This window comes from Schistocerca americana, chromosome 1, assembly GCF_021461395.2.
Source record: "Schistocerca americana isolate TAMUIC-IGC-003095 chromosome 1, iqSchAmer2.1, whole genome shotgun sequence".
In the NCBI taxonomy this organism is placed as follows: domain Eukaryota; kingdom Metazoa; phylum Arthropoda; class Insecta; order Orthoptera; family Acrididae; genus Schistocerca; species Schistocerca americana.
Genome location: NC_060119.1, coordinates 636,998,679 through 637,013,090, shown reverse-complemented (window position 1 = coordinate 637,013,090; position 14,412 = coordinate 636,998,679). Strand labels below are relative to the sequence as shown.

At 37.9% G+C, this 14,412-nt stretch overlaps 1 protein-coding gene across 1 annotated transcript in view; it reads right to left on the bottom strand.

The window, feature by feature from the left end:
- LOC124607514 (MMS19 nucleotide excision repair protein homolog) overlaps nt 1-14,412 on the bottom strand; it is a 231,856-nt gene that overhangs the window by 208,404 nt on the left and 9,040 nt on the right. The window contains exon 3 of the mRNA XM_047139908.1: nt 7,645-7,789. Within this exon, the coding sequence (XP_046995864.1) occupies nt 7,645-7,789 (145 nt within the window). The remainder of the gene's footprint in view (nt 1-7,644; nt 7,790-14,412) is intronic.

Below are 14,412 nucleotides of genomic sequence, written 5' to 3'. Positions count from 1 at the left end.
CCTACAAACAAATCCAGCCTTCCACTATGGGCACCTGCATGGCACCATCCTATGACAACCTATTCATAGGCCTTCTAAAGGAAACATTCTTAAACACTCAGAATCTCAAACCCTTCCCCAAGTTAAGATTCACTGATGACATCTTCGTGATCTGGATCGAGGGTTTAGGTACCCTATCCACTTTCCTCCAGAACCTCGAAACGTTCTCCCCCATTCACTTCACCTGTCCTACTCTACCCATCAAGCCACCTTCCTCGATGTTGACCTCCACCTCAAAGTATCTCTGTCCATTTCAAACCTACCAACCACAAGCAATGCCTTCACTTCGACAGCTGCCACCCGTTCCATACCAAGAAGTCCCTTCCATACAAACATGTGATCTACAAGCTAAGGTGCAACCAATGCGATGCATTCTAAATGAGCATCACAACTAACAAGCTATCTGTCCACATGAATGGCCACTGACAAACTGTGGCAACCACCCTGTTGCAGCTGAGCACGCTGCCCAACACAACATCCTTCATTTCAATGACTGTTTCACAGTCTGTGCCATCGAGATCCTTCCCACTAACACCAGCCTCTTTGAATTGTGCAGTGGGAACTCTCCCTGCAATATAGCCTATGTTTCTGTAATCCTCCTGACCTCAATCTTTGTTAGTCATTGTCTTTACCCATTAGCCACTTCCCTGTTCCCATTCCAGCCTAAACAGTCCTCTTTTCCACCAATGCACCCCGTCTTTTTACTTCTCTCCTTTTCCACTATCCCACCCCTCTCTCCCCAACCCTTCGTCTAATCTCCTGACTGCACCTAGCTGCCCAACTCTCTACCTCGTCCCCGCACACTCCCAGCAGCACTTTACCATCCCTGACCCTTACCCTGCTACTCCTCCCCCTCCCCGTCCCAACCTCCTCCTTACCCCCACCCGGTTGTGTCTACCATAAGCCTTGTTGCTCGAGTCTGGCTCTAGTTACCAGAGACTGTGGTCATGTGTATGTGAGTTGCGTTTGGGTGTGGGTGTGTGTGTGTGCATGTGATTATGTTGTCTACTGTTGACAAAGGTGTTGTTACTTGATAGCAAACTTTCAGACAGTCTTTTTGTTGTGCCTTTCTGGACTCAGCAACTCCACTATATGGTGAGTAGCAACTATCCTTTTTATTATATTGTTACATACCATAAATCCCTCAAACAAAAAAACTGTGCCTAGTGGCTGAAAGAGGGTAAAGGTCATCCTGTCTACAAGAAGGGTAAGTACCATTAAATATCCTTGGCATCTATTTGTTGTAGAATCATCTAATATATTCAGAGTTCACACATAATGAGACAACTGGAAAAGAATAACCTCCTCAATGGTGTACTAAAACCAATGATCACGTAAAACATAACTCGCATTTTTCTCACATAACACTCTAAAAGCCATAGATTAAGGTGGTCAGATAGATGCCGTATATCTGTTTTTCAAAAAGCATTTGAATTAGTATCAGACCTACGTTTATTATAGACGGCACCATTTTATAGGGTATTAAAGGATATTCATGACTAGATTGAGGATTTTTTGGTAAGGAGCATATGGTGTGTCATCTTGGACAGAGCATTATCAACAGATATAAAAGTAACACAGGGATGTATGTTGGGGGCATTGCAGTTAATTTTGTATGTTAATGACCTTGCAAATAAAATTGATAGTAACCGCAAACTGTAAATGATGCAGCTGTCTATAGAAAAGTACTGTCTGAAAAAAGTTGCACTAATATTCGTTTGGATCTTGACAAGATTTCACAGTGATGCAAAAATTAGTAACTTGATTTAAATGTTCCGAAATGTAAAATTTTACACAATTCAAATGTAAAAAGAATTGTAGTATCCTATGACTACAATATTAATGTGTCACAACTGGAATCAAATATCTAAGTGTAATAATTTGTAGGGATATGACATCAACATATACATCTATGTGGATAATCTGCAAATCACACTTAACTGCCTAGCAGAGGGTTCAACAAACCACCAGCACAATAATTCTCTATTATTCCACTCTCAAACAGCGCATAGAAAAAACAAACAATTGTATGTTTTCATGTGATTTTCTGATTTTTCCTATTTTATTATGATGATTGTTTCTCCCTATGTAGGTCGGCATCAACAAAATATTTAACAGAATCTTCCGTCGATTCTTGGTAGAACAACATTACAATAAATGAAAAGCACCAGTTTGTTTTCGAAATATTGTAGAACAAAAGCAAACTGGTGCTTTTCATTTATTATTAACAAAATATTTTCTCATTCAGAGGAAAAAGCTAGTGATTGAAATTTCATGAAAAGATCCTGTGGCAACAAGAAATGTCTTTGTTTTAATGATGTGCATCCAAAATCCTGTATCGTGTCCGTGACTCTCTTTCCCCCGTTTCTTGATAATACAAAATGTGCTGTCCTTCTTTGAACATTCTCGATGTACTCTGTTAATCCTATTTGGTAAGGATACCATGCCGTGCAGTGGTACTCCATAAGAGGATGAACAAGAGTAGTGTAGGAAGTCTCTTTAGTAGATCTGTTGCATCTTGCATCTTCTAAGTGTACTGCCAATAAAATGCAGTCTTTGGTTCGATTTCCCCACAACATTTTCTATGTATCCTTTCCTATTTAAGTTGTTTGTGATTGTAGTTCCTAGGAATTTAGTTGAATTTATGGCTTTTAGATTCGATTGATTTATTGTGTAACTGAAGTTTAATGAATTCCTTTAGCACTCATGTGGATGACCTCACACTTTTCATTATTTAGGGTCAATTGCCAATTTTCACACCACACAAATATCTTTTCTAAACTGTTTTGCAATTTGTTTTGTTCGTCTGACGACGGTAAATGACAGTGTGATCTGCAAACAACCTAAGACAGGTAGTCAGATCATACCCTAAATCATTTACATAAATAAGGAACAGCAGAGGGCCTACAACACTACCTTGAGAAACACCAGACATCAATTCTGTTTTACTCGATCACTTTCCATCAGTTACTTTGACCTGTGACCTCTCTGACAGGAAATTGTGAGTCCAGTTGCTAAAGTAAGACGATATTCCATAAGCATGCAATTTGATTATGGTATCAAAAGCCTTCTGGAAATCTAGAAATACAGAATCAGTTTGAAATCCCTTGTCAATAACACTCAACACTTCATGTGACTAAAGAGCTAGTCGAGTTTCACAAGAACAATGCCTTCTAAATCTGTGTTGACTGTGTGTCAATAGACTGTTCTCTTCAAGGTAATCCATAATGTTCAAACACAATATATGTTCCAAAAGTCTGCTGCATTCTACATTAATGACATGGGCATTTAATTTAGTAGATTACTCCTACTGCCTTTCTTGAATATTGGTGCGACCTCTGCAACTTTCCAATCTTTGGGTATGAATAGTTCGTCAAGCAAGCGGATGTATATGGTTGTTAAGTATGGAGCTATTGCATCAACATAATCTGAAAGAACCTAACTGATACACAGTCTGGATCAGAAGACTTGCTTTTATTAAGCGATTTAAGTTGCTTCACTACTCAAAGGACATCTACCTCTAAGTTACTCATGTTGGCAGCAACTGTTCTTGACTCAAATTCTGGAATGATCACAATGGCCCTGTTACAAGTAAAGCAAGTAGCAGACTTTGGTGTACTGGTAGAATACTAAGGAAATGTAACTGGTCTACAAAGAAAATCAGTTACAAAACACTTCTATGGTCCACCCTGTAATTTAAGGGACACATACTAAAAAGCTCTAATAGAGAATATAGAATGTATACAAAAAAAAAAAAGGGTAGCAAATATGGTCACAAGTGTGTCTGACACTGGAAGTCTATCATGGAAATGCTAAAAAAACTGAGGTGGGCGACACATTAAAGAAAATGCAAATTATTCGTAGAAGGCCTACTAACAAAGTCTCAAGAACCAGCATTAAGTCACGAATCTAGGAATATACTACAACCCTCTATGTATCACTCCCGTGGTGATCGGAAGGACAAGAATAAACTAACTACAGAAAGCACATAGGCATTTAAGTACTCCTTCTTCCCCCACTCCAAAAGTCTGCTGCATTCTACATTAATGACATGGGCATTTAATTTAGTAGATTACTCCTACTGCCTTTCTTGAATATTGGTGCGACCTCTGCAACTTTCCAATCTTTGGGTATGAATAGTTCGTCAAGCAAGCGGATGTATATGGTTGTTAAGTATGGAGCTATTGCATCAACATAATCTGAAAGAACCTAACTGATACACAGTCTGGATCAGAAGACTTGCTTTTATTAAGCGATTTAAGTTGCTTCACTACTCAAAGGACATCTACCTCTAAGTTACTCATGTTGGCAGCAACTGTTCTTGACTCAAATTCTGGAATGATCACAATGGCCCTGTTACAAGTAAAGCAAGTAGCAGACTTTGGTGTACTGGTAGAATACTAAGGAAATGTAACTGGTCTACAAAGAAAATCAGTTACAAAACACTTCTATGGTCCACCCTGTAATTTAAGGGACACATACTAAAAAGCTCTAATAGAGAATATAGAATGTATACAAAAAAAAAAAGGGTAGCAAATATGGTCACAAGTGTGTCTGACACTGGAAGTCTATCATGGAAATGCTAAAAAAACTGAGGTGGGCGACACATTAAAGAAAATGCAAATTATTCGTAGAAGGCCTACTAACAAAGTCTCAAGAACCAGCATTAAGTCACGAATCTAGGAATATACTACAACCCTCTATGTATCACTCCCGTGGTGATCGGAAGGACAAGAATAAACTAACTACAGAAAGCACATAGGCATTTAAGTACTCCTTCTTCCCCCACTCTATATGTGATTGGAGCAAAAAGAAGCTCTAATAACTGACACAATGGGAAGTACCCTCTACCATGGTTTGCAAAGAATGGATGTGATGTAGATTTTCAGTGCTTCTAGAAATAATAGGAATAAAAGTAATCACTGATCGAACAGTTAAGGCATTGTGCAGTTGTCAGGCATATAAACAAGACTGTATAAGGAGATAAGCTTCCAGACAATGTCACTACTCAATGCTAACTAACACAAAATTGAAACACACACAGGGCTACAATGGTTGTCGGCCAGGACAACAAAGAGAGAGAGAGTGTGTGTATGTGTGTGTATGTGTGTGTGTGTGTGTGTCCACACACAAGAAGGAGTTATAAGAGATAAACACAAGTTGGTAAGCATGTTTCTACATCTGAAAGAGGATGTCTATTCCGATTTCACAATAGTCACGTAAGAGTGGGACTACGATGATGCAAACCATGTTTGCTTCAAATACATGCTGTAATGGTCATGAGCACTAGTTACCTTTCAGACTGGACGCAGTGAATTGATATTAATCAAGAATGCCTTTAACGCGACACAGACACCCTTATCAATACCTCACCGAGTATGAAAAAGGTTGTGCAATAGGGCTACGAGAAACTGGATATTCCTTCTGTGATACTGCAGAAAGATTTGGCAGGAATGTAGCCACTGAACATAGCTGCTGGGTGCGGTGCTCACAAGAATGTAAAGTCGAAAGAAGACCAGGGTCCGGATGACCATGTGGCACTACCAAGGTGGCTGGTGCATAGTACAGCATCTGTAGCAGCAATCTGAGCAGCGGTTGACACCACAGTGACACAACAAACTGCTACAGATCAGTTACTTGAAGGACAACTCTAAGCCAGACCATCTGCAGAGTGCATTCCATTGACCTCCCATCTGCAACATCAGTAGTGTCAAGCGAGAGCTCTTCGGAGGACAGGATGGAGATCTGTGGTGTGTTCTGATGAAAGTTGGTTCTGCCTCAGTGCCAGTGATGACCGTGTGTTGGTTAGAAGGATGCCAATTGAGGGCCTGCAATCAACCCGTCTGCATGCTAAACACTGGACCAACACCTAGAGTTATGGTCTGGGGTGTGATTTTGTATGACATCTGGTGATCCAATCTGTTGCGTGTGTTGAATCATATTATATTTTCGTTCTTTTCTTTTCATACGTTAAGCTATATGTAAACTGAATGGGATATACACAATGCCAAATGTAAATTAAAAAGTTGTTTTGTGGCAAGAATAATGTTTTGATACATCTGCATCAAAAAAAGAAGAAATCCACTCTTCAATTTATTAATTCCTGTATCTTCACCCGGTTGTTTCTATAAGTGGTAGCTTGTATTGTATGAACTGGCGATTCTAACAGTGTCTCATTGACATTATAGTCATATGAAACAGTTCTCACAACAATGCAGTGTTGGGATGTATGGTGGCAGCTGAATGCATACAGATATCCATATGCATCAGTTTCCTGTATGTACTTTCTGTGCCCAAATGTGAAGGAATGGAAGGCAGCCATCTGTCTCTTCTTCTGTGGTGAATTTTTTGCTCTCACGGCCAGCGTTCAGATGTACAACACATTTAACCATATATACTCTGCTATGTAGTCACACAATGCAGGATTCTTCTTATCTACAGAAATGCTTCGGCTGAAGGCACGCAGTCCCAGTGGCTACTTCCTCAAAATGCTCGATGCGAATAATGTTCTTGCTGAGTCAGATATACTTCAACAATTTCATGAAATTGTACAAGCTATTCATGTGGTGGTCACTGTGTTTTGACAAAGGGTCAGGATGTTCTGCCACATATTTGGAGAGTGTATATTTTGCCAAGTTGACAGTTAACATCACACTTCTATGTATTTTTAGACTGCCACATAAGTGGGGGGAAACTGATCTGTTACACTGTTAGTTGTTTTGTATACCCTGTTTGAAACAAGGATGATCAAGAAAGCCTGCACACCAAACTGTAACACCTGAGGCAGGTCTTGCAGAGGAATTGCTACACTGGTACACTAATTAAGAAGGCAATATGAACAATGTGTAATGTTGAAACAACACAGGAACACAGGAAGAGAGCAAGGCACCTGGCATTACTGACATATGTGTGACCACCAAAAGCCAAGGTCACAAGGATTCTGAACAAATGCAATGTTAAAACAATCATCCGACCACCACAGAAAATTAGAAACCTTACCGCATGCCTGCTGTCTACAGCATTCAGTGTGAGTGCAAGGTGCAGTCCACTGGGCAGACAGAACACTGCGTCCTGCAGAAACGTAAATCAGCAGTCTGACCACAGCATGGATGAAAGCCATATAACCAGTTTTAAATGGACCAGAGTGCTTTGCAGAGTCATTAGACTTTAGGGTAGCATAATAAAGGAAATCAACATAATTAGGATCAATGACGACCTCTTTAAATAGAAATGGAAACTATCAACTCAGATCTGTGGAGATGGGGGGAGGGGGGGGGGGGTTGCTACTGGCCACAATAAGCAACATGTGCTCTCAGACAAAAGACAAAGCAGCAGCAGGGGCAGAGACAGTGAGAGTGAGTGAGTGGACCAACATCAGGCACTACCTTCATAAATAAAACACAAACACCCTTTCAACATTGCCAAAAGGTGCTGCGTGTAAAAACCATCAAAATATCAAGCTGTTTCGCCAAACTCACAGGACTGGGAACAAAATAATTTAATATTAGTTTAACTCGCTGGGAAGAACAAGGATCATACTAGAGTCTTATTTGCTTCATTTTAAATTGATATTGTTACTTGATTATTTTCAAACTTTCAACTTACCATTTGGGTATACCTTCACTAACTGGCTGATGATATTATATATAGTGAATCGATCAGCTTGCAACTGAGTTTGACAACTAACATGCTGATTCATTTCAATCAGAAGGTAATCTGGCAGCTTGGCAGGCACATTGTGCATCTGTAACTAGAATGCAAAAGCAATTACCATGGAATAATACACACAGGTAGTAATATGGCCCAGGCAAATGATCAGTGGGCAGAACATTTATAAATGGGCATTTGCCTGGAAATTTGCTCAAAGCATTTTTAAATGCCTAAAACTGAACATTAATAAAAAAAAGCACTTTTTAAAGCTTTTACTGCTAGAATGCATAATTTATCAATTAAAATAAGGGATGAGATGTTACTTTCAATACTGAAAGTCATTGCTTTTATTAATAAGAATGAAAGGAAAGAAGAGAGTAGCAACGTGTCTTTTTCCTAGCATTTCAATTTGTTGTACCAAGGAAGGGTGCATGTTGCTGACAGCTGCCTAACATCTATAATGTCCTTTTTCTTTTTACCAGTTCTGCTCTTCACACACACACACACACACACACACACACACACACACACACAGTGTTGAACAGCTGTATAGTGACAGTCAGGTTATAAAAAAAAAATAAAAAATAACATTGTCCTTTGGTCATCGCTTTGTAACGTAATACACTTTATAATCCATGTCAAATCTCTGAATATTATTGAAGAATGATTACTGATAAAAAAATTATTACTGGATGTATTAAACAGCTGGCATGTGTTTCTTGATGGTAAATGTTTTCTTAAATGTTAAACTGCCTTTTCAGTGAAGAAAAAAATTCTTTATTGTTAGATGTAGTTACATCTGAGCCAGACTACAGTTTTATATTCTGCTCTTCTCTTTATCAACTTCTGTATGACTGCACTGCTGTGAAGATAAAACTGATCACATTAAAGACACAAAAAGTTATGTTTACAGTCCAATTTATTTCCCCTAATAACTCTCTCCTAACTCTCAAGCAGCTTTTCCAACTTTATTACTCAACCACTACAGAAACAGTGTTGGAAATCAGCTCCTCTAATACAAAACATCAGATTAAAGTTTTTTTATAAACACTAATTATTAATTAATGTTTAAAATGCATAAATGCCTGAGCATTTATGAATTTTAAGTTTTTGCCCATGCATTTTACACCACTACACACAGGACAATGGCATTATAATGACTACATATATTAATCATACAATCTACAACAATATTATGCTACTCACCATATAAAGGAGTCGTTAAAACATAGACAGGCACTACAAAAACACTGCTATATATTTGAGCTTTTGGACAAAAGCACTACTCATATACACATGACCATTCTCTCTGACTGCAGTCTAGTCCCAGTAACAAGTGAATGTACATGTGTTTTCTGCATCAGAAGAAGGCCTTTTGGCCAAAAGGTCAAATTAGCAGTCTTTTTGTTGTACCTGTCTGCAACTTGACATCTCACTTATACAATAAGTAGCTATTTATCCTTTTCATAATACTGTTGTTTTTCCATCCTGGATTTTTCACCGTTTCATCATACAATATACAAACACTCCCAGTGCAGTAGCTGGGAGTAGCTGCATTGATTGAAATCAAAAGGCCTCAACTAGTACCGACAGCTTCCTTGGTGCAGCAACTTCATCTAACAGACAACACCATGTCCTGTGCATCTACATACTTGTACATGAAAGCAATGTTGTATGGTATGTAATCAAGTTTGAAATTATCTAAATTTATTGATAGAGTCAATGAAGATACTTTTTGCTTCAAATTACAAAGCAGATGATAGCAAATCGCTATGAAGTAATACACCGTCTTCCAACTTCTTTCAAAACAGTTACTGCCATCACTAGCCATTGTATGGGGAATTATCTTACAGTGTATGATTAGTAGATCAACTGATCATAAAATTACACAAGATGTATGATTATTAGATCAACTGGTCACAAAATCACATAAATTTATTTTCTGTTACATCTTTTCTAGATATTCAACACCATCTAATGTCATTCTTGTTACCACATACACAGAAAACAGCATTCCAAGGCAAGAAACTACATGTAAATGGTACAAAATTAGAAATGCTCATCAGAAAAAGTAGAAATTTTGCACTATTCACTTTTTTAAAGGAAATCATCAATAAAATATTGAAATTTAAGGCATACAATAATTAATATCTGCACACAAATGAGATACGATGGATCTACAATAACTGCTGGGTGTATGATGAAACACTGAAATTCTTTATAGCTGCGGCAGACCATTTACAAACTAAAATAAACAATAAATACAGTCACTATCTATACATTGTAACTTAGCACTCCACACCGGGGATTGTGGAAGTGGGGAATACAAAGAATCCCTTATATGCTTCCAGAAGCGCCAGTTTGAAGCAGCAAGTTACAATGTGCATACACAGGGTGCACGAGAAGTCCCATACCCCTGTAACCCCTGTTTAGTATTTAATGTTTTTAGGCAGGTTAGTAGCTACATTACTTCTTATCAATTGTTGAAATTCATGTTTACAGGTTTTTGCAGTCACAGTCAAGTTTTAATTCGTAGCCACGGCAGATGTTGGGGGTCATAGTTACACTACTGACGAGCACTTAGGGCCAAGTGTGTGGTTGCATGAATGCCAACACACAGGGCAGACAATGAAATGGATTATGGGAGCACTCCAGGAAAAATTTAATAGGGCTCCACCACGAAGGGCAATACTTCTGGATTGGGAAAGACATGTTATGCTTTTGGAAGTGTTGAAGGAAGAAGGCATGAAACAAACATGTGCCAGAGTCCCTGCTTCAAATGAACAATCTCCTATGAAGTCAACTTGTAAAGATGCTTCAGAGTTCTGTATGCTGATGATAACAATGGGGGATTGTTTTGGGGGCACAAAAAAAGCCTTAAGGTCATACCCTTTTGACCGAAATTCATAAATGAGTTATCAGATACAGACCCGAATGAGCGCATTTTAGCATGCCGTGCTTTGTTAAGTCAGTTTCCAAACACAGTGAACTATGGCCAGGTTTTATTTTCAGATGAATGTTCCATTTATCACAGCTCTTGTTCTAGAAATATTGTTGTATCGGTCAAAGAGAAGTCTATATTACACAGTCGAGCTAGAAAGGAACCTGCCTCCCACATAATGAAATGGATAACGATAACATCACATCTGCTTGGACCATACTTTTTGAGGGGACTGCGAATGGCACAAATTATTTACACATGTTAAAAGATGGTTAATGCCTCAACTGAGGACGCATATGGATGCAGCAAGAGGGAGCATCTCCTCACTACACTCTTGCATTGTGAGAGTTCCTAAATGAACACTTTCCAGGATGGTGGATAGGTCATGGTTTGTCAGCAACACCAGCTCCCTTGAAATAGACACTAAGGAGTCCTTACCTCACCACACCTGACAACTACTTATGGGAAGTCACCGAGGTGCATGTATCTGTAAGTCACCAAGGAGGTGCTTCACACTATAACACTGGACATGCTCAAAAATATGTTGAGAAGAATATGGAGGCATATGGAAATGTGCTTACTGCATGATGGGGAAAATACCATATTGGGCACTCAATATGTAAGCACTTGTTCTAAAACAAATAAAATCAATTAGTATTCAATACTGGGGGGATGGGGATTTTGCACACATCCTATAGTATATAGGATTGATACAGACAGGCAATGCACATAAAACAACAGATTTTACTTGGTACACCATAACAGTCAAATACTACTGATCATCAGTCTTTATTCTTACCCGGATGCATTCAAGTGAAGTATTAAAATACTACAATGATCATATAGACTTTTGCTGAGTTGTGCTCACAGTCAAAACTAAATGTGGTATTCAGATTGGGATTCAAAGATTTTTATTCCAGTAAGACAAGTTATGCACCAGGGAAGCCAAAAAATGTGCAGCAGTTTACACGGAGAAGACTTAAGCTGCATTGTCCTGTTCTTTTGTTTTGTCAATTAGCAATGTTTACAACTTTGTTTATAATAACTGTTTTGTATGAGAGTTGGAACCATTTGTCCTATGAGCTTTTAGTGGTTCAGGCAGGATGAACAGAATAACTGATGACACAGTGTAACACTTATATCAATTAGGAGTAGGTTTATTTTAAGTAACTGTGTATCTGCAATTTATGAAATGAGCATTCTGTGTTGTTTGAACTCCTTGACGTATGTCAAGAAAATTAGAGTTTTGTGATGTATGTATGAAAAAAGCTAAAGAATAAGTTGAATTTTTAAATTTTTATAATATGAATATGTTTATGAAAGAAGTATGTTTGTTAAAAGCTGGTTAGTGCTTAGGGCACTTGTATCTGTAACATGTAAAAGCTGTAGGGAAGTCCCTTCGCAACAAAAGTGGCATGGCGTGATGTAAAAGGTGGGTTTGGCGGTTGGACTGAGCGGCTCCTTTGTGTGAATGGCATACAGTGTGTGGCAAGCCTTAGCATGGTACACCTCAACGGTGCTGAGAGGCAATTGGAAACTGCATTAGAAGGGATTTGCTTCGGACATGGATCTGGCTATTATTTGGTATTCACAGAATAATGGAATGGCTTTAGTATGTTGAAAATTGGATGCCAAGAAGAGATTTTATAGAGCATTTGTACATGAAGAGTCATGAGTACAGTTAGCCACCATTTCGTCTGCCATCTTCGCCACTGCTTCACGGACTTCATACATTCAGTTACGTAATGTATATTGGCATGGACCAGTTAATTTGTGTATTATTTCAATAATAATCACACAAAACGTCAATTCGTGGTCAAAACCATAATTTCCATCCTGATCACGAACCTACACTATTTCAATAATAATCACACAAAACGTCAATTCGTGTTCAAAACCATAACTTCAACCCTGATCACGAACCTACACAGGGTCCTCACCTAAGTGCTACTAAAACCAAGAATCCTGATTTAAATGAACAACTCTGGCATTCATGTGTTTAAAAGTGATTTTTTGTCTAAAGTAAAAGGAGTAGTAAAAGTTAAAGTAAGAGTAAAATTTGGATGCTTTGTTTATAGACTACGTCAAGTGAAACTGTTAAGGCAAGAAGTTTAAGTACAAAAATTTAAAGATCAACCAACAAGAAAATGAAAAACCTTAATTATTTAATGTCTAAAAACCATAAAAGTGAAGTTGGATAGGCTTTTGCTAAAGTATCCTAAGTTTATCATACAATATAGTTTTGTAGGATTACAGTGCAATATTGTGTAAATATTACTGCCAAGAATACCTGCTTCACATGTGATTCAAGTACAAGTACATTTAAATCTTTAACGAACCAATTTGCGATATCACTATCAGAAGTGAAGTTATGCACATTTTCAAAGATAATGTAGTTTTGGTGCCCATCATGAATGGTTCCTTTTGAAGTTAATTAAGCCCAGTGATGCATTTTATTACCTTTCAAAGTAATTTAAGTGAATGGATAGCCTTTAGAGATAGTTTTTACTTTTGCAATAATCAAAGAACCTTGGCTTGTGGCAGTTCATGGGTCCCCATCATATTACCCTCCTATAAGAAAGAAATGAACTATTACCGTTATTAAGGAAAACTGCTATATGCAGAGGAGCTTAAATAGTGTATTTAAGATGTTATTCATCTTTGTGTTATTCGTGTAAGTCAAGATAGAAGCCCCTCATGTCCAAAATTAGTTCTGCTCTTCATGCAGAAGAATAAGGCAGTGGGAGAAGGCAGTTTTACAATCATAGTGAACTTTCTCAGTAAACAATATGGCAAAACACTAGCCATCTACATGACTGTCCGAAGTTGCCCACACACTACCCTACCATATGTCGACTATCTTTCCTGCAGTGCTTCCTCTGCAGTACTACAGTTATCTTAACAAATTATGGCACTGTGGCACTCTTAGCAAAGTTGTTTTAATAGACAAGCTTCCCATTAAACACTATAGAAAATTTTCATCTAATGTAACTAGCTGTGGATAGGAATTTAAAGTTTACCTAGATCTGACTGTTTAGATGAAAACATTATCTTCATCTAATTTAATTACTAACTGCACTCTTAAACATAACAGGTATTAGCTCGGTCAAGTTAATTTAAATGCACACACTTTCAAGCAAAATTTTCCAGGTAACTCTACATCGAAAATGAGCACCCATCAGCAAAAAGTGAGCAGAAGTGTGCAGATTTAAATTAACTTGCCCCAGATAATACCAATTATGCTCAATGGTGCAGATATTGGTTTCGCTGAACAATCAAAGCTGTCAAACTTTATATACCTACCCAACGCTAGTTTCGTTAGCCGTAAATTTTCAATGCTGTTTATGGGGGTAAAGCTTGACTATTAAAACAACTATACTAAAGTATTCCGCTGTCATTGATTTGTTAAGACAACAAGCAGTACCAAAGAAAGAGCATTGCATTTAAGATAGTCATGTTTTGGTACAGTAAGGTGCACTATTAATAATAATTAAATCTAAAGGCTACATATTTTAATGTTTGCTAATGCACAGAAAGCATGAATGAACTTTTGTTCAAACAACTACAGTAACTCAGTACATATGAACTAAAATAATGGTGATAAAGGAAAGAGAAATTAAGTTTTAAACACGCTTTCTTTTTCTTATTTTTCCCAGAAAATGCTTACAATTAAACATTGCTTTTTTACTTTCAGTCTACAACTGTAGCTTCACGAAAGTGGATTTCTGATTTATGTTCATTACAAAAATTTGGCTCTATCTGACATGCCCTATTCTGTTCGA